The following is a 21699-nucleotide window of genomic DNA, read 5'->3' as shown; positions in this document are numbered from 1 at the left end:
CAAAAGCATCTTTAACTGGTACACCTGAATTTTGCAAAAAACATTTTTGCTCACAACTGACTCTACATTTTATCTATTTATGAAGTCTAAGAAAAAGAGTGGGTACGTACCAAGGATTGTACATGGTACAAGTAACAATTCTAGCTTTGAAGTGCTTGCATCCTGACAAAGACATACACTGAGAAAAAGGGATAAATTCACCAAATCAAAGGGAACAATAGCAAGGCTAAAAATGGGTGTATTAGTTCTGCAAATTCAGTTTGTTTTGTTACTTTAATTCCTGGGGTGAGGGAAGGAATAAGGATTATGGAAAGAAGAGATTAGCGAAATGGAATTAAAAAGGATGAGAGAATGTGAAGAGGAGATCAATGAACATGGAAGAAGGGGTGGGGTGAAAGCAAATACCAGACCAGAAAGTACAGACTTCTAGGAAAAACTGTTAAAAGAAAGGCGAGGGGGAGGAAAAGAGGAAAAAAGGCATAGCATATGCTTTCTATCCTTGCTTTAACTGCATATTTTTACAGCTATCCTCCTGGCTTCACTCTCTAGTTGACTGTTCCCTTATATTTTTTTATTAACAGTGAGATGAGGCAGTAATCCATCTTGCTGTCTTGTGAACATGTGTGCGTGTCTCTCTAATACACCTCTACTCTTATTAATTTTTCCCAGTACTGTTGTTTCTATTCAAATTAGCCTCTACAATTACAAAAAAGCTGCAACAGCTGCATTATGTACTGAAGATGTAACACATACAGGAAGACAGCAGAGCCTGCATTCCTCTGGAATTATTCTCGTATTTGCTACTGGAAGAGATATTAACCTCTAAAAACTAACCCTGCAGAAAACACGAAGTATCATTTCATTCACGTCCCAGTCTCTTCTCTAAAACATGCAGCTATCATGCCACAGAGATTCTTCTCCCAATTCTACCAAGTGTGAAATACTTGCTGTTCTTGGCCTTCCTGAATTACACGATATTAAGGACCTCGTAGAAATAGGCCCAGAAATAACACAAGGCATTTAAAAACACTTTGGCATTCAGCAAGAGTAGTTTCTTCATTTAAACAGTATTAAGAATTCCCTGATGAGAACATTTTGTCCTAACACATTTTCTATTTCCAGACTTCATCTCCTACAATCATTCAAACAAATGACACAGTACTTTCACACATTTGATTTCACACTGAGCTGCTGTACTTACTAGTTTTACTCTTCTTTTTGTTGTTCACAGATGTTTTGTGGCTTCTCTTCTGCTTTTTTGAGGAGCTGCCTCCTCCCTGTGCATCTTTAAGTCTTTTTTGGCCTGTACAGACTGTAATTGAAAGAAAAAAATAATAAATACTTGCACTTCATTGTGTTTTTGTCAAAAGCTTCAAAAAACATCACTTCAGAGCTCAAGTCTGTAGACAACAATGCAACTGTTCCTGCCTATCCTTAATGAGGCTCAGCTTTCTACTTAGACTGACAAGAGGAGGTGAAGGAGGATAAAGGTGGACAAAATTTGTTGGTTAGAGTGCACGTGTAAGATGATTATTTAATTAATTTGCCCATATGCATCATTAGAATTTCTCTTGAACCACATGGATTTTTATTCGTTTTAATCCTGTAAATTAAATGAGAACACATTTATTTGAAAAACTTACGAAGAACTACTGGCACTGAAAAATGTTCAAAAAAAGCCTGTCACACTTGGAAGTTGTGAGAAAAAACTGAAACTATCACTTGTGATCAGTAAATACATTAATTGGAAGTATAAAAAAAATCTTAGACAGTGTTAAAAAAAAAAAACAACTAAAAAAAGGCAAACAAAAAAACCCAAGGAAAAAGTCTACTGGTATTTGTGACTACAAGGGGGAAAAGTAGAAATGGAAGATAAAAGAATTTTAGTACATCTGTTAGCAGAACAAATTTAGGACAAATGTTCAAATGTTGTCCCACTACCACCTGACTTACAGATTAAAATTACTCCTGTAACAAAACCATTATATTAAGAAACCCAGTTTTCTAAAACAGGCTGCATGCTGACAAATTCAGGGAGGAAGTTAAAAGTCTAATGCATTAAAAGTAATATTGTGCAATAGCGTAACGTTTTTTTCATGTGGCAATACTTTCCTTTTATATAAAAAAAGCAAACAAGTTCTAAACCTACACATCTTTAATTAACAAAGCAGCACAGGTATATTTAGTGAGGGCTACACAGTCACCTCTTCCAAACTCTCTTTGTTTAATGAAACACATTTTGTTGCATTCTTTCAAAATAACAATTCAAGCACAATGATGAAGGTAAAACACCTTAAGGGCATTTTGTGAAAATTCAGTTAATTATTAACTGAAATCTGCTGAGATGAAGAAACCACTTCTGTCATCTCAGGATTATATTCAGACATGGTCTGGGGTTTTTTTCCTTTGTATTATGATTTTTTTAGGCATTTTAACACAGTGAAAGTAGCTGTGTTTTTGATGGAACTGTAAAAGAGCCAGTGCCTTTCACAAGGCTTTTGGACCCAGCCTTGCAAGCAGTTAAAAAGCAGGCAGCAGTGACATCACGTGCACAAGTGCTGGCAGTGTTTACTACCCTGTTCTCTAGTGGTCTCAGGAGAGGAACTTCAATCTGCAAAATCACATCTGAAAGCAAAATACAGCTCATAAGGTCAATGCTTGTTATCATCTTGACTTGTTTGGGTTTTTTTAAACATTAATTTAATAGGAAGAAAGTTTGAAACGGTTGCCTAAGCCTGCAGTAATTGGCACTTTCTCCCCCCAGATAAACACCTTACTGAGAATGGAAGTTTTAAGTACGAAACAGCATCTTCTATTTGTAAGCAAGGTACTCAAGATGTATCCATCTTGCTATAATAAATATTCCCTATACAATGTATTACAGTTTGCTCTGGGCTCTTCTTGCCAGGTCTAGTATAAACTTTATTCTTACATACTTTATTGCTTATTGAAACCATGACAATTCCTAATGAATGGGCAAGAAACTTCCTGGCAGACTATATTTTATTCAGTAGATGATTATGCCATTTCCAGACATTTGCAGTAGGCAGCAGGCTACTACTTCCTCCAGTAACTAACTTTCCAGCAGTGTAACCATTAACAGAATAAAAATACATCAGCAATGCTAAAGTGAGAGCTGGTTAGGTTGAAGACAGCTCTGTTTACCCCTTCCTTTACCTTTTTCAGTATGCTCTGGCTCTGGTTGATTACTACTACTGGAGCTGACGCTGGCATCAAAGCCTGTTGGAGAAATATTCCCCTCAGACTGGAGGTCTTGCAGCTCCCCTGCAACACTGTCCACCTCTATTGTGCTATCTGTTTCACTTTTAATGCTTCGTATCTCTTCCTGATTTGGCGGCAGCATCTCAGAAACAGTGACACTGGACTGATGTCTGCTGGACTCCGTCACGGTTACAGATGAAGGTGATTCAGGAGTAGTAGGAGGAGTATTCAGCACTGAATTACTGCCGCTGCTTGGAAATTCAACCTTCTTTTCACCCACTTCAGTCGGTTTCTCCTCAACAGGTTTAACATCCACACTAGCTGGCAAAGATTTTTCAAGTTCAGAGCTAGGCAAAGAGATGTCTTCTTCTGCAAGAGTCTGAAGCTGCTCCTCTGCTGCAGCATCCTCGGGAGCAGCATGTGGAGGGGAGGCAGCAGCTTCAGTGTCAGAGTCCGAGAACAGCTCCTTCAGCGTTTTCTTCGGCCATTGTCCCTGAATACTTGACCAGACATCTTTTCGATCCTTTGCTCTGGTGTTCTGAAGTCTTTCATCTGAGTTATTGAGAAGCTTTATTCTTTTCTCTCCCACTTCAGAAAATCCTGAGTAGAAAGTACTTGTCCGTAAAGACTTCCTTTTCTCTTCTAGGCCATTGTACTTTTTAGTTGGAGTGATTTTCAGTTTAGATTTTTCTTCCTCATCTTCATCTGAGGAGCTGTTACTGCTGTTTTCTAAACTAAGGGAGTCTTTATTTTTGGGCTTCTCATCCTTTCTGTTAGGTGACACAGTCTTTAAGGAGTCCTCTGCAACACAGTATCTTCGTTTACCACGTTTTACCTGTGGTTTTGCTGTTTTATCTACCACCTCTTTTTTTACACCCTTTCTCTTCTTTGCAGCTTCATCCTCTCCATCGGAGTCAGTATCTTCAGATAACTCTTCCATCTCTTTTCGCAATCCTTCAGGAGATTTGGATCCCGACTTGGGCACTACAACATCTGTCAGAGCTTTAGTTTCTTCTGGGAGGGATGAACCACTCTGTTCTTCTTTTAGACAGAGTTCGTTTTTATCTTGGCTTACAGCTTCATGTTGAGATTCCTCCTTGCCATCAGCATGTACATTCGGGGCACTTTGGTCATCATCCTGCTCACTATCATCAGAACTTTCAGAGGCTAATTAAAAATAAATAAATAAATAAATAAATAAATAAATAAATAAAAAGCCAAAGGCGGGGGGGGGGGGGGGGGGGGGGGGGGAGGAAGAAAAGTTTGTCTTCATTCTGGTTACAAAGGTTTCTTAAAAAAACGACTAAAGAAAACTGTACAGATATGAACACATGCTACAGGGATCTCTAGTAGTGCATGTTTTAAATTGTACCTCCTGAAGAATTCGAAACCTTATTTCCTGTTCTAGTAGAAGGTACAAAGGCTAGATCGGAAACTACGAATATTCTTTATTATACAGTACATCAGGAATTTCTGAAGAGGTCAAGACAGCATAGAGTGCATTAATCCAAAAAATACAAACTTCTGCATAACTAACCAAAACAGAAGTTGAAAAATGTGTTTAACATAAAAACTCTATTTCTAATGGGTTACAAATACTACTATTATCTGCCTTTTCCCAAACCCCAGAACAGAGACACTATTTTCCCTGGAGAATCCACTCTGTCTAAAGGACAGAACACCAGAGACACTGGATAATCTCTAACAAACTAACCTGATCACCTGCCTGGAAAAACGAAGGGAAAGCACTAACGAAAGGCACCTGGAGAAATATATGAACAGTTAAGAGTGTAGGACAACAGTAAGAAAACTCAGGGTCAGGAATAAATAAACTGAGAAAAGAAGAATAAAGATATAACGCCCATTTAATGGGGAGAGATAGGGATACAAGGAGAAACAACGAAAACTGGCTGAAATACATGGTTAACTCCTTGATTTGTAATTCATCCATTTTTGCTGACATAGCCAGTTTAACTCTTCTCTTCCTACCGCCCTTCTCATTCTCAATTCCTCACTAAAACTCACCACCTCTTTAAAGATAACAATGTAACCAATGACAGAGAAGAAAAGCAGAACTGTCAACAAAATTCACTGAAATGATCAAAGCTGAATTAACTTTTTTTAAAAAAGGTTTAACTGAAATAGGATTAACTTAGAGAAGAGCATACTAACAGAGAGAAGAGATGTACAGGACAAAATACCTTGAGAAATGTCACCGCAGGTGTTTTTCCTGGTTTGTTTGTTTTAAGTTAAAGTAGAATTTAAGATCCTGCCTAAGACTCAATCTGAAAGCAAGTTTTACACGACCCTTTCAGTATTGTTTGCATTTTTCTAATTAAACATTTATGGTAGACATTTTGGCCTAAAGTTCCAAGAACTTTATCTATCTATATCTTAACACTTAAAATCTATCTATCACTTAAAATGGACTTCTAACACTTGTCTTTCTCATAACACAGAGGATCAAAACTACACTACTAATGTAAGAGGTTATCAAAATTTGCTGTTTGAAAGAAAAGCCAAGAATGTAACATTTGAAAAAACAACCAAAAATGAGGTCCATCAAGTTTTCCTCTCAACCTATTTACTTTGCTGCACCCTTCAAAGGAAAGCTGAAAAGCATTATTCACTCTAGTTGAGGGGAAAAAAAAGTAGAAAGTTTTGAGCAAGAAGCTCTAAAATTGGAGGAAAAAGGAAAAGTAAAACATTCGAGCCTTTCATACTTAAAACCAAAAACCTGCAAGCACCAGAAAAAAGTTAATCCCCAGCATGAATCTATGTGGACTTAAATTATAAGAGAATTGCATACAATTAAAAGCATTTCTGGAAAATAATTATGTAATATGGAAAACATTTAGCTTTCCAAAATATTAGAGAGTGTATGTCGAATTGTGCTTTTGTAATCAGAAGTTAATTACAGATTAATTATAGCACTAATAATACTATCATTATCATCACCGCTAACTGCTTTTTTGTTTCTCATTTCCTCAGGAAATGAAGCTTAATAGATTATGTTGACTGTTATTCTACCTTCAAATTTGGAATCCAGTGGCCAATGTCATTTAAGTTAAATCTCAAAAATTATTAAATTCATACAAATCTCACAAAAATTGGTGGTTACCCAAACTACTTATACCATGCATGATTTCTTTTTCCGAAGGCATGCACTAAACTAAGGACAAAGAGAAATAACTAGTTACTATAATGCTGCTGTATATGTGTGGGAAGGGGAAAACAATGTTGGGAACAGCAGACATGCTGACAGGAAACCTAGCTTGATTAATTCAGTTTTTCAAGGGGTGTGTGTGAAGTCATGGCTCCTAAAAATTACATTAATAAAAAAATAAATATTGAGAAATAATACAGGAAGCAAAAATGCTTTGCTGTGTATCAAACAAAAAAAAGGACAGCAAAACAAAGGATGTAATTCTTCAAACTGTTAACATGAACTGAATACACAATATCTCTTTTCAGAAACTGCAAATATTGCTTTTGTTCAAAGGTTATTTCAGAAGATGTTATAATTAGCCAGACAGACTCAAGTGTACAGTTGCATCAGTTGTTCTACATTGTCATTTACTACTGTTTGAAAGCCATTAACAGAATGAAAAAAAAAATTTAAAAATTAAGTACAATACCTTGTAGTCCATTAATGATAGAAGTAATTTCTATTGATTTAACTGGAGCTTGTTCGGTATTTTTGGCTTCAGTGCTGTCAAGTTTGGGCCCAGTCTCTGGTGATGTGCTGGTGTGAAACGGTGGTTTTGACATACGTCGCAATTTACAGTTTTTAGGAGAATACTTCTCTTCCTTCTCTTTGTCAGTTTTATTCTATGTGAAAGAAAAGGATGAAAATTCTTCTCACTTGAGCGTACACCGTAACATAGATAACTTTAAGTGCTGCTTAATTGTAATCTTAAACATTCAACCTGTAAAGTAAAGCTTTCCTCCTGTTTAAAAGACTACAAATACCTTGCTTTGGTCCATGCCAAGACGTTCACATCAAAGATGAAAAAAACCGGAAAAGCAACAGAGCCAGAGCTGGAGGAGCAGCGGCACTGCAGGGTGCCAGGCTCAGCACTGGCAGTGCAGGGCAACGACACCCTACTCGAGAGTTCTGGAACAGAAAGTCCCGGAACACAAGAGAAAGTTCCGGAACACAAGAGACAGAACCGCAACACAGAGACAGGCCCGGAACACAAGAGAGAGGCCCAGAACACAAGAGAGAGTGTTCTGCAACACAGAGAGAGTTCCGGAACACAGAGAGAATTTTCTGCAACACAGAGAGAGTGTTCTGGAACACAGAGACAGGCCCGGAACACAGGGAGAGTGTTCTGGAACACAAGAGACAGGCCCGGAACACAGGGACAGGCCCGGAACACAGGGAGAGTGTTCTGGAACACAAGAGACAGGCCCGGAAAACATAGAGTGTTCTAGAACACAGAGCGAGTGTTCTAGAACACAGAGCGAGTGTTCTAGAACACAGGGACAGGCCCGGAACACAGAGAGAGTGTTCCGGAACACAGAGAGAACACACAGAGAGTGTTCCGGAACACTCTCCCTGTGTTCCAGAACACATAGAGACAGGCCCAGAAAACAGGGAGAGTGTTCCGGAACACAGGGAGAGTGTTCCGGAACACATAGAGACAGGCCCGGAACACAGGGAGTGTGTTCCGGAACACATAGAGACAGGCCCGGAACACACAGAGAGTGTTCTGCAACACATAGAGACAGGCCCGGAACACACAGAGTGTTCTGGAACACAGAGAGAAGAGAGAGGCATGGAACACAGAGAGAGTGTTCTGGAACACAGGGACAGGCCCGGAACACAGGGAGAGTGTTCTGGAACACAAGAGACAGGCCCGGAACACAAGAGACAGGCCTGGAAAACATAGAGAGTTCCAGAACACAGAGAGAGTGTTCTAGAACACAGAGAGAAGCCCGGAACACAGGGACAGGCCCAGAACACAGAGTGTTCTAGAACACAGAGACAACACACAGAGAGTGTTCCGGAACACTCTCCCTGTGTTCCAGAACACATAGAGACAGGCCCAGAACACAGAGAGAGTGTTCCGGAACACAGAGAGAGGCCCGGAACACAGAGAGAGGCCCGGAACACAGAGAGAGTGTTCCGGAACACAGAGAGAGGCCCGGAACACAGGGAGAGTGTTCCAGAACACAGGGAGAGTGTTCCAGAACACAGGGAGAGTGTTCCAGAACACAGGGAGAGTGTTCCAGAACACAGGGAGAGTGTTCTGGAACACAGGGAGAGGCCCGGAACACAGAGAGAGTGTTCTGGAACACAGAGACAGGCCCGGAACACATAGAGAGTGTTCCGGAACACATAGAGACAGGCCCGGAACACATAGAGAGTGTTCCAGAACTCGGAGAGAGTCCCGGAACACAGCTTGGGTTCCAGAGGAAACTGAGGCAGAAGGAAAAGCTTCCTTGCACCCCATTGCCCAAGACTATATCATAACTTAAGCCTAAATATCAAGTTTTAGAAAAATGAATTTTGAAAGAAATGCTATGAAATAAAATGATGCACATACACACAGGCTACTCATATGTTTGCTCTCCAGAATCAGCAGAGGAAGCTCCCAAATTTCACACCCCCACCTTCAAGCTGGCTCACACCACTGAAGATAAAATGAATCCTTTTCATTTGTTTTCTACAAATGCATATGTCAGTGTCAAAAAAAGCAAGAAAGAAGGAAAGAGAAGCTTCTCATCCCAAAGTGAAAAAACAAAACCTTGATGAAAGAAGTTTTAGCTTTTAAAAAGCTAGAAAGTTGCTTTTACTGTCAAGCATTTGTAAGTCAATCAAAAGGTTAGAAGCTGGGGGAAGTACTTAAGAATATATCAAACCGAAGTTGGGGGAAACAAGGAAGAAAAAGAAACTACCTTTATTTTCTTTCGATGCTTAATTTTTGGTACATTTTTATCAGCTGGTCTCACGATCTTGTCTGCCTTTATCCATTCGTCATACCTAAACACAAAAAAAATTGTACACATTTATGGTTTTAAGCAGATAATCATGACTTAACAAATTAACAGAGGAAAAAAGTTATTAGCCATATAAAAAATGAATTGTAATTTCAATAAAGTAGTAATTTGTGTACTTTTCAGTAAGTGAGGTTTCAGCTAAGGTCCAGCTTTTCATATGCTAGGACATATAGGGCAGGGTTATTGTTTTGGTTTGGGTTTTTTGGTTGTTTTGGTTTTTTTGTTTGTTTTTTTATCCTTATGGCTAAAAGTGAAAGCTGGTACTTTTCCAGTCTGCAGCGAACAGCAGGAAATTCACACGTACAGGTAAAACAAAGTATCAGAACAGTAATTCTGTATGAATCTCCAAGAGGTATACTTCCTATTTACATTGTAAAACCCTAACAATAAAATAAATCCTTATAAACTTGTAAAATGTGACCAGTTGACAAAAACTCTTTCAAGCCTGAGTGTCAGTGAAGTGGTATCTGGAGTCACTAACTAGCTTACTTTTGAGTTGCTAACTTAACACAAACACTTCTCAATCCGGTTTCAGTTAAAGGTTTCCATTTTATATCAAAAATGATACTAGAGGAAAACATACAAAACAGCACCAAGATATTAACAACAAATACCTTATCACCCAAGGCTGCACCTATTAAATACAAATCCAAGACCAGAGAAGTACATTCTTATTAAGAACATACTGTGACTATGGTACTGGACTTGCCAGTTTCATTGTGTATTTCTGAAAAACCTCAAGAATCAATTCAAATTTTTTTCTCCCAATAAACAATTTGCTGTCCTACTTCAACTGTTAATTCAAGAACCATCTGAAATAGGTCAGTTAAACTTTAGTATATATTAAAGTTTGCCTCAACGTACAGCCACACAAATTCTGATCACTCAAGGTGAAACATGGAAACAGAGGGGAACAAACCAACAACAAAATAACAACCCCAACCCACACACACCCAGAGAACTAGTACAAGATGGAGCTCAGCATAATACACTCATGACCACGCAGGCTTTCCAGCTGGGCTTACTTGACCATCATTCTGATATATACAACTGTTGACACAGTCCCAATTCAGCTTCTTTGCAACTACTATCAATTACATCTGCAGTATTGACATAGAAATTAAAAAGGATTAGAGAAAACCATGGAAATTTCCAACTTGCTTTCCTGTATACTCTAAGTTAAGATCTATGCAAGGGATCCCAGAAGTTAAATACTGTCTTTTATTAACTGAAATGTCACATAGTATAGTGAAAAATGAGGTGGTCTCTGAAAAAAAGCTTTCCAAAACAATTCCTTGGGTTTTTTTTCCTCAAATAAAATTCACAAAATCTAGCAGCAGACCACGCAGACTACAACATGCCAACATTATCTATACTGCTGCAGATACAGCTGTAATTGTGCTAATTGACATGTAGGTGAACTGGCTTTCTCTCCAAAACTGAAATATAACTCTACAGAGTGCTTTCCAGGATGGAAAAATCCTGTATTTTGTGAGACTGTGGGATATCCTATTTGAAGTAATCTTTGTTCAAGTCAAAGGCGTGCTTTCCAGTGGGAATACTGCTAAGTAAACTGCCAAATGGACTTTGCAACCCACATAAATTTAAGAGTATTTCATTAGGTCTGAATGCATGCAGAATAACAGCACTAGGACTGGACAAATATATGGTGAAAAAATCAATTATTCTGACAGTGTCCTTTCGGCCTCAAACATGTTGCTATATATACAGAAGTTGTATTTACTCATTCTATGCAATTCTAAGATGAAAACAATCTTTCCCCTATGCAACATCTGTGCACTGCACATAGTGTTGGTGGTTCAAGGTAACCATAGTGCCTGGTGGGGTGACAGCTGACAGACTAGGGAACATACTGAAGCGAAGGAGAGAAGTGCAGAATCTTAAGAGAGTATCTGTAGATACCACAGGGTCTTAAAATTGTTCCAAGTTAGAAGCAGCGGTCATAACTCCTCAACTCTAGGAGCACAAGTTGAAAACTTATGTGTGACATCCATAGTTCCTGGCTGGAGCATATCCTGCTTTACTCCTGACTGCACCTGCAACAGCAGTCAGACCCTGCAAGGAGGCTCAGCATCACAGAAATCTTAAATTTTCTCCAAGGAATCAGATGCCCACGCTTCACACCTTTGCAAGGCACAGCTTCTTTCACTACTTACACACCAGATGCATAAGGTTTGCCTAGACCTGCAGCAACTGGACCCCAGGCTGAAACAGATCCTGCCAGATGGATACATCCCAAGCCACAGCTGACAACCTGACCCTGAATTACATTCTCCTCTACAGCACACCAGATGCCAAGCTGCAACTGAATGATGTGTGTGACTCAGACTAGAGCCTTTCTTTATAAAACTGCACCCTATTAAAATAGGAAAACATACTTCATCACTAATCTTGCCTTAGACAGCCTGTTCACTAAATAAAAGAAGACAAAAAACATTCTGAAAGACATTCTTCAGCTTTCACTACAAGAAGGATGTGCTTTCAGAAGATCTGGGTCTTCTTACTGCAGTGCCATCTTCCACTCCTGCTTACCTCAGCTCCCTGAAGCGAGCAGCTGGGTGTGGAAAAGAAGGAGGTAAGATGGGGAGGTGTTCCTAAAAATGTTTTCACAGACTTCTTTGAGAACCAAGAGGAGGGACTCAGTAAGAAATTACTGTTTATTTATTTTTAAAATAAGGTTTCATATGAAACCCTGGAATGCCTTCAGAAGAAACACCACCTTTGCCTTACCAAAACGAAGACAAAGATGAGGCAGTAAAGACAGAAGGTTTTCTGCCTTGCTGGTTAAAATGAATGCCTGCCAGAAAAGTGGGTTTGAATGGGAAGGAAGGAAAGAAGGAAGAATGAAATAAATAGCTGTATCACAGAAAAAATAGTTGGCACTTTGTATAAAGAGTACGTACCGATTCTACTACATACATATGTACTGACTGCAAGCTAAAATAAACCACAACATATTCCCAGAGATAGCACAGTCAATCCTCCACAAAAGTACTAGAGGGGAAACAAGGAAGAAAGAGTACTTTTCCAGCCTCTAGATTTATACCAGCAAAGGTACCACTTCCTCAGGAAGACAAGTGACCTCAAGGAACTAGCAAGCCTTGGCAAATTCACTGAAAAAGTTCCAGTATACTCCCTGTTATCTGCTGACAAGGGAGAATCAAACATATACTTTGCCTGTGGTCAAAGAAAGTAAGAGTTTTAACCTTACAACCAAACGCTGGAATATTAGATGAGGACTCTGATTTTTTATTTTTAGTTTTTAATTTATATAATCCCCCCCACACCCCATGACATGTACTACTCTCAAGAACCTGAAATCTGCCTACACGTTCCTTTAATTTCAGTGGTTGACTGTTAGGTACAAAATTTGTATATTGTTAGTGCTTCAACAAACTGAGACTGAAATTAGCATTTTCACATTCAGACTTCTGAAAGAAAGAAATGTTGAAAGCCTTAGCTTTAACCACTTGAAATATTCAAGACTAACATGTCTTGTGATACCATACCACAGACAGAGTTAAAACAACCTAAACTCTTTTTGAATATGCACCCTCTGTCTTTAATTATGGGAGTATACTGCAGCAGAAATTCACCTAAAACACTTAGGCAATGAACTTTTCTTTGTACTGGCAACTGAAAATTAAAATTACGGCACAAGGAACTGGTGCCATAGGCCCCAGGGAAGTTTTAGTTCCATATAAAGCATACAAAATTCAGAATATGACTGGCCTGTTAGAAGAAATACAGTTCATCTCATAAGCTTTTTCTGATTAATACGTGGTATCATAAGAAGTTCTCTCTAACAGGGTAGAGACTTTTACCATTCCCTTTCACTACCAGTCAAGCTTCACTGAACACTAATTCTTTACCTTTATCGGAGACACCTATCACCTGAATCTCAGGAGCTAATAACAAGATCCTTTAGCATGAAGTAGTGCAGCTGTATACTGCCATTAAGCTATATGCCATTTTTGTATTCTCCATTTACCATTTTTTAAAAAATAATCCAGTGGTTAAGTGTCAGTGGTTCCAATGCATTTAGGAAAAAACCTAACAAAGATGAATACCATGTTTACCAAATTCCATTCCAAGTACCCCAAAAAGCATGCACACACACACAATTATTCTGAATCCCAGACTGACACTGAAATTACCTTGTGATAAGAAACAGTAATAGTTATTTAGAATTCCCGATCAGATGTAGGAGTTTAAAGAACAGACAATTAAATGGCGTACTGACTAAAAGGGGAAACAGGAAAGTCAACTTGAAGGGCTCAGAGAATGACACACAAAAAATCCTGGATGACTAGAAAATCCTAGCTGAGTACATCCCATGACCTAATGTTACAGTACCTGTCCCTGCTAAACACTAGAAGTAAGCTACAATTAATAAGTAGAGGAGGGAATTGCTACCTATCCAACTAAAGCAGTTATTCTTCTAGGTTATGACTGACTAAAAGCCAGATCAAGTTATTACATCATACAAGACCTGCCTTCACAATACTAAAATACCAAAGCATTTAGGTACTGCCTTAACCGCAGGCTTACATACCCTTTCTGGCAAATCAGGAAATTTAAGTCATTTAACCTAAATTTTAAAAATTAGCCACATTTAGCAGAGTCCACGCGCAGTCCCATAGCTAAATCTCAATGACTTGTATCTTTTTCAGTGAAGAATCCTACTCCCCCAGGCCTTTTCAAAGGGCTCTTTTGAAATACCAGGTAAGAATATAAATGCAAGTCCTGCTGCCAGAAAGCCCAAATGACTCCCCTCACCCTTCAAATGAGTGCAAGTTTACTGAAGATTCTTATCAGATATATCCTACCCACAGAAATAATGGCTCCAATATCAATCCACGTATTTGTCTAAAATGCAGAGTTCAAAAAACAGAGTATTGATTTCTCCTTTAAGAACCAGGGCGCTGGGATGTCCAAGGTGAAGACTCATTTTTGTCTTCTCATTTCTTCAGATTTAAAGTGGTACTGCTCAAGTAAAACAGATCATCTCACCTTACAGCAGCTATTTTACTCAAAAAGGAAACTCCCATGTTTACACGTGAATTCCAAAACAAGAGTTTAAAAGCAATAAACCTCTTGGAATGGTACACAGTAATCCTCAGCGAGTACGATGCAGATTTCAGCAACTCATGCTCCTACGGAAGTCCTCCCCAATAACGTCCAAAACGCTAGTCACATTCCAAATCCCACCTTTAGCAGGCTGCATCTCTCCTAATATCTTGTCTTCATAGCCCACTATGCTTACAGATGTTGCCTGAAGACAGTTTATGTAGAAGATTATATTCCTGTAGATCAAAATTCTACAAGAGATCAGTTATCAAACCCAGCAATATCTAGACGTTCCTCCTCAGCAGTGGCTTAGAAGGTCCTGTCTATCACCAGGCTTAGATGCAAAGAGATGCAGTCAAGGGAGGGAGAGAAGTACCATGCCTCTCTAATTGTGACCTTTGCTAGCAGATCTTGCTAGCACTGAATAAATGAGACCTGTCCTGCCCTCTTTGTCAGAGGTAGGATGCTAATCAAAATCCAGATGATAGAAGAAAGTCATAAGAACCTCAGATTTTCCAGAAGAAGAAAAAAAATTTAAAAGTACAGCAGATTTGCCTCAGGCTTGGGGTGGGGTTTCTTGTTTTGGCTTTGGCTTTTTTTTATCTATAAACGCAGTAATAAAGTTTAAAAGATGACAGCTGAGGACAATGAGCAGATACGTGGAAACTGAGGAAAAAAAGCAGGAGACCTGGTAATTGGCTTAAAAGCCACTCAGAAGCTTTAGCTTTCCTACTGTTTTCAAAGCTGCTTCAAGTTTTAAATGGCAAAAATGGGATCTAAAATGGAAAAAAATATTAATACTTCCACTTATTTCTATTAATGCTATGTTAAAAGACAATAAAAAGCATTTACTCCTGCATACATTAAGAAAAGCATAAGCAGCCACCAGGCTAAGAAGAGTCTAGTTTGGAAGCTTGAGGCAGCCACGGGGGAAGGACGGGTAGGGAGGGGTGGAACTCAGATCTGAATGAAATGCAATTATTTGCTGCACACTAATTTGCCAGTAAGAATCTTGTACTTCTCTTGTAAAATACCATACTGCTAATGTACTCTCTGCTTCACTGAGAAGAACGTGTATACAGACTCAGCTAAGTGCACTATTCAAATATTGTATGAGATAAAATTGGCTTAAGAGAGCCAGAGGAGGAATTTGTGAAAGAGTGAGCTGTCATTTGTTGTGTGGAGATATCTAAAAATAAGATGGGGAATGATGGAAGCCTTCTTTGAACGTCATTTTAAGATGATTTTCTAAGTAACTAAAGTACTGCATTTACATAGTATTAAAAATCTAAGTTTCATACAGTACAACGACCTTCACAGAATACCAATACTGAAAGTTTAGGACTCCAGATGTCTATTAATTTAGTTTTTAAAATACACAAGTGTATTTTAGAAGTAATTCAAGAAGTAATCACTAACTAAAACTCAAGTTACCTCACGTTCCATCCACAGTAGTGCACCAAGTAAAGGACTTCTCCACCTTCGATGTCAGAATCTTTAATACTAGCTTCATACATTTTTTGATTTTTCCCTCTTCCATACCGCACTTGGACTTTCATGCCTGGTGGATAGCATTCAAATTCTTCTTCCTCATTGTTATTGTTGTCTTCCTCCTCCTCCTCCTCCTCTTCCTCCTCCTCTGCTTCTTCTTCATCTTCATCTTCTTCCTTATTCGTGTCATCTCTTGAAAGGTTTAAAAAATTGTAGAGTTAATATGAGATACTTCATAAGCTTTTCAGTTCCAAACCACATATATTGATAAATATTGTGGATGCCTTAGAGACTGGGGAACGGCAGGCTCCAAGTATGTGAAACTGCACTATGGCCGAGTAATATCAGCAAAATAGGATAAAGCAATACACACAAAATCCAGTGACTGTAAGGTGCAAAAATGACTTGACTAAAAGAAAAAAAAAAATCCATCAAATCTGTATGAGCAGAAGTTGTTGAAACTCATCTTTATAAGATTCTTTCATGCAGTCCCTTTACATAGTTATTTTTCAGCTCAAACTCATCCTTCTCAATATAGAGAAAGTTCCCTAAATACCATTTTTCAACCTACAAGTTTTACAAGTGCTTCTTGAAACTTGCTTCCCTAAAAGATCCTTGCTTTATTATAATAAATAACCTCCATCTCAACACCTTGAAGTGACTGCAACCAAACCCAGATTTTAGGGGGGGAAAAATAATTAAAAATCCCCAAACCAAAAACCTTTATGCAAGATTATTTAGTAAATCAAGCAACCTGTGCTAATTTATGACCTTGTCACTCCTTGCCAATTATGCTAAAAGTCTTCTAAATATAAGTCAAACTTGCATTTAATTATTATATAAATACACAAGCAGGTGTTCACTGTTTTCAAAAGTAACCTAATTTTGAATATGTATTTAGATATTTCGACCAATTTTCAGAAGCACTAAGAACTCACAAATCCTGCTAGTCTCACTCAATGGCAGCTATGGGCTGCTCAGCGTTCTGAAAATAATCTCCAACCAGCCTAAAAAGACAGACTACATTAGAAAAGTTAACGGGGGGTGGGGGTGGGGTGGTAATCTTTTAATCTTAAATAGCTTTACAAAACAGTATTACTGGCCCTCACATCATTCTAGCCCCCACTCTGTGCAATACAGAATAGAGCAGGGATGTCTACTAAATTCACAGTAACCACAGACCACTAAGAATTTCAAATCCTGAAATGTGGAACAGGTATGTTTGGATGTATTATAGACTGGGTAAGAAAAGATGAGTACTGCTCCAAGCCTGACTTACATCAATATTTAAATTAACATCAAAAACCCACAAAAGTCTGTATCAATAATCTGAAACTTTCCATGAATTTTTCAGTAGAAAGTAGTCAGATAAACCAAGCTACTTTCTCTTTGTGAAAGGGTCAAACTGCATTTTAATTATTCAAATTCTTCTTTGTAGAAGTAAAAATGCAGTATTATTATCTAACTAGCTGGCAAAAGAGAATTCAGAACAGTAACCTAAATTCAACTGTAGCGTAACCACATAGATTTAATTAAATTACTTCAGAAATTAATGTTGCCACATATATATACACACACACAATATAAAAACATATATATATATATGTGCATACACCATGAGACAAATGAAATGATAAAAATTCCCTCTGTTGGTGTATTAACTAAATCAAATCACAGAACATACATCTGTTCAGGTATACGTGGCACAGTCCAGACAGTTTTGTCCTGGAAGGCCAAGATATTAAATTTATTATGTATTTTCAGTGGGCTACTTTGAAAGAAATTAAAGCCACCAGAGCTAGTAACACAACGTAAAGGAATGAGCTCTGAAAGCTCACTTCATCTCCACTACACATCACATGGCAAAATTCACTTCCCAAAGAAATCACGAATAAAGGTCCCCAAAGACACAGATGAAAAATTCCTCAACAGAGTTCCACAGCTAACAACAGAAAGCACCAACCAGCACTTTAAATGCTTTTAAATTATACTCTGCTGCACTAAACCAAAACTCCTAGCTAATTCAGCTTCACAGCTTTTATCATACAAAAGCTAAAAAAGTTCCTTGGCATCAGGAGCAGAGCCACCACTGCTCAGAGAACATGAGCTTATGATTTCCCATTACTAATGAGACTTTTCAAAATTGTAACAAACCAAATTTGGCCAGATTTTTTTTTCTCCCAAGAACTGGCAGCACAAACCTTGACTGCTGTCTGCAAAGAAATGCACACCTATGGGGGAGATTCAGTATTTTCCAGACATTGGCAATTACGGTGTCAGTAGCTCCCTGGAAGCTGAACAAGTTTGGAGTCTCTCACCTTAATCACCCTTATGGCTTCCTTGGTGGCCCAACAGATATTCTACAAAGACTCCGTGACAACACCAGAACTTCTCTGAAAGAGATGTGTGAAACCCTCATTGTGAAGTTGAGTAACTTGGATGGTCGAGACGTGAAGAGTAGACTGTACATAGGTGGAGGGAATGTCAAGGAGCAAAAGAAAAATGGAAGCAGAGATGGCTGCACTTAAAAAGTATTCCTAAGGAGTGATCTGGTTAGCGATCATGAACCAAAGACTTCAAGAAACCAAACAAAAGCAAAGAACAATATCATTTTGGAGCAGAAGGAAACACCACATTGATATAGCTCCTGGAGCAACAACAACAAAAAAATCCCAAGCAACAAAAAAAGCCCCCTAATCCAATGGTTACAAGGAAGAAAAGTTTTGGGTTTTTTTAACCAGGCCATAAAAAGTTCAAACCTGGTAGGCCAGATGAAGGAGAAGCTGACTGCCGTGAAAGAGATTTGTAAAAGAATGTTGTGACTGTAGCTATCCAGCATGCACAGTTATAACCTCATCTGTCCATGTATGTATGCAGGAGGGAGAGAGGGGGAGGAAAAAAGAATGATCAAAAAAATCCAAACAAGCCTCTTGGCAGTAGACAATAATTGTCAACTTAAAACCAGTACCAAGCAACATTTGCCACAAGGCTGCAAAAACTGGAACCACCCAAGCAGCAACTGATGATACAAGTCAGGGGCAGATGTGTACAAGAGACACAGCAATAAAAACGTAACTATGTTCCAGAAATCAAAGTACCACCAGAAAGCTTATCAGGAGGACTTGAAAGCATTCCCAATTACAACTGCAGACTAAAGAATACTCTTAACTCCATCTCCCACAGATGGGGAACATAAACCTTCAGAAGCAGGCAATTACTGAATTAAAATGCAAAATATTTGTTAATAACGTAAAATCGTTAAAATGTTTCCATCACACAAATATTGCTTAACATTAGTTCCAAAGGACATTGTGAAATCATTAAGAAGCTAGAAATACACATACAGCAGGTAACCCTCAGCGAATACAAAGATTTAACGCCAACAAGCCCATAATAAGGTTAAATATATCAATGAATATATGTTGTTAATAGATGAAACAGCACATGCTCTTACACCACGAACCGAACTGTAATGTCATGCAAATGCCTTTCTACCCACAACCTTTGGCACTAAACACAGCACGATCACAAAGCTCAGGTGAAACCCACGAGACAAGGTGTGATTTGGAGCGTTAGATCTGTCTCCCAGGATCCGCGTTTTTGCGGCAAACCTAACCCTACTCCAGTACACTTCCCATGACACACCACGCTGGCACACACAGCAGGTGAGATGCAAGTTGCAAATGCAAGATTATTTTTTTCAGGGGTTATTCTAAAACTTGAGGAAGCAAGTTTATTTCAATTATTGGTTCAATTAAGTCATTACAGTTAATTGAACCACTAGCAGAAATAAACTCCAGCGTAATTGACACTTGAAGTTAGTTTAGCAATTAGCTTCTATTTTTGCTTCCCTCCTTTTTCCCTTTTTCTCATTCTAGAGCATTATTTAACCTCTACTTCACATAATAGAGAGTTGGAAGATGTAGTCTTCTTCATATTTTTTCTCAATCACAGCTGTATTAAGATGCCCTTAAGTTTTAAGGCAGAGAGGCCATTAAGACCTGTGCTTATGCCATGACACTAACACCTCATCTTCAATTAAAGAAAAGAACAAACCCCTCAAAATTCACCAGTATTCGCCTTCCCTCTGAAGTTGCAAAGAAACCCTAAAAATAAAAGCTCCAAGGACTTCTGTCTACACACACAAAAAGTCTGAATAAATGTACAGTTACACTCCATCATTGAGGGAAGGGGAAAGGCACTACCTTGATCTGAATCCCATCTGAGAGCAGACTTGAACCATGCAAGCATGTACTCTGTAACCAGTGTTTTCCTCTGCTGCTAGAGGAGAAGGCAAACGAAAGGACCTCACGTTACTGCTTCCAATTATTCAGCCAAGTTTTTTTGGATTTGGGATTTTTTTGGGGTGTTTGGTGGTGGGTTTTTTTTAAAATATTTTGAAATTCTTCGAAAGGATAATGGATGGTTCAAAAATCTAGCTGAGAAGTAACAGCACCTTCTATTTTTATGGCAATGGTTCACACTCAGCTCAAAAGCATCTAGTATTTGACAAATGTTTAAGGGCTCACCCATGCACGTAAGTCTCTGTGACAGCTATCATGGTTAATAACCTCCATAGTGACCATAAGCTATGTAAAATGTGATGACAAAACCACTTTTTCCATTTTTCACATCAAAGATGCCTCCCTTCCATTCAGTGTGATGCACACACAGAACTGGTACTTTTACACGGCCACTCTACAGTTTATTATTCTGTCATTAGCAGCTTATTGTTGTATCAAAAGCAATCCTTATGTATATGTATGTAGCATCTAAAGTAAGAAGAAAAAAAAAAATCGATTAAGACACTGTTTCTGAAAACATGACTATACAAAAACTTCCTTTCCCATACAAAGGCAGCTGGACTACATAAATAGAATACACATAACAAATAAGAGTATAGAAATATGTTCCTATAAAAGAAACTGCCTAAGTGTGCTTCTTAAAAATGTATTTTTTTTTGTATACACACTAACAGTCTAAGATTCAGAGCAGATGTTCACACCGTAAGTGCAACGAACACAACGCATTTCTCTCCCTTCTCACACGCTAATCAATTAAAGCAGACAAGAGCAAGCTATCTCAATACACAGTTCTCAACACTAATCCAGAAGCTAGAAGGCATGCCTTCTGTATCAAATCTCCTTCACTCCAAAATATTTTAACCTTCCTGCTATCATTTTAGATTCACCACCACAAAGCTTTGACATGTCATTTTAACAGATAAGGACCTGAAGAAAACATTGCCTCTAACAATCTGCTATCTACCATATGTGAAATGGAGCTTCTGACTGTTACATAATCCTGTTGTAAACTGCTTTCAGAAAATCCCTATCAAGTGTTTCCAGAAAATTTAACTCTTGTACAAATAGAAGCCACCATCAGTGCAGGCACAGCATATAGCCACCCTACCCTCTAAGGGTAATAAACCCTAGTAAAACCCTTCACGTGTGAAACAATGCCCATCTTAACCTCCTCATCTACAGCTTTTATTACTCCTAGCTCCCTCCTACTGCTTATAGGAGGGGAAATGCTATTACTGCATGTAACGATATAGATAACAACTCTAAGATTAAGATTCTTCTTTTGCATGTGAATGGTTTACTCCACTCAAGATTATTAGCCAGAGGTTTAGCATTTTCTTCTTTTGATGCTGTAGAAATGACAGTACCAATTCCCAGAAAACCACACCACGAAAACCTAAACCAGCAGTATTTGACAACCAGAAGTGTTCAGGTTTCTAAAGTATTCTTTAAGAACATCCGTTCATGCATTCCTTCAAGGAAATAAAAAAAGCAGGCAGTTTTCAAGGAAAAAAAAAAATATTCCAAGAAGTTTCGTAAGACTGAGTAAAAACTCTTTGTGAGTACTGAAAACGTCAGCCTGGTG

General features: G+C 38.4%; 1 protein-coding gene across 6 annotated transcripts in view; it reads right to left on the bottom strand.

Annotated features, from left to right (window-relative positions):
• The window catches only part of ARID4B (AT-rich interaction domain 4B), a 93526-nt gene that overhangs the window by 7697 nt on the left and 64130 nt on the right, over positions 1-21699 (bottom strand). For 5 of the 6 annotated variants that reach the window (XM_055810677.1, XM_055810676.1, XM_055810679.1 and 2 more), the window contains exons 17-21: positions 15754-16002; positions 9127-9211; positions 6861-7053; positions 3178-4389; positions 1202-1312 (exon numbers count right to left, since the gene is read on the bottom strand). In XM_055810677.1, the coding sequence (XP_055666652.1) occupies positions 1202-1312; positions 3178-4389; positions 6861-7053; positions 9127-9211; positions 15754-16002 (1850 nt within the window). The remainder of the gene's footprint in view (positions 1-1201; positions 1313-3177; positions 4390-6860; positions 7054-9126; positions 9212-15753; positions 16003-21699) is intronic. The other variant, XM_055810680.1, reaches the window with a different exon arrangement.

Source organism: Falco peregrinus, chromosome 7, assembly GCF_023634155.1.
Source record: "Falco peregrinus isolate bFalPer1 chromosome 7, bFalPer1.pri, whole genome shotgun sequence".
Classification (NCBI taxonomy): Eukaryota; Metazoa; Chordata; class Aves; order Falconiformes; family Falconidae; genus Falco; species Falco peregrinus.
The sequence above is the reverse complement of the archived record's forward strand: the minus strand, read 5'-3'. Positions and strand labels throughout refer to the sequence as shown.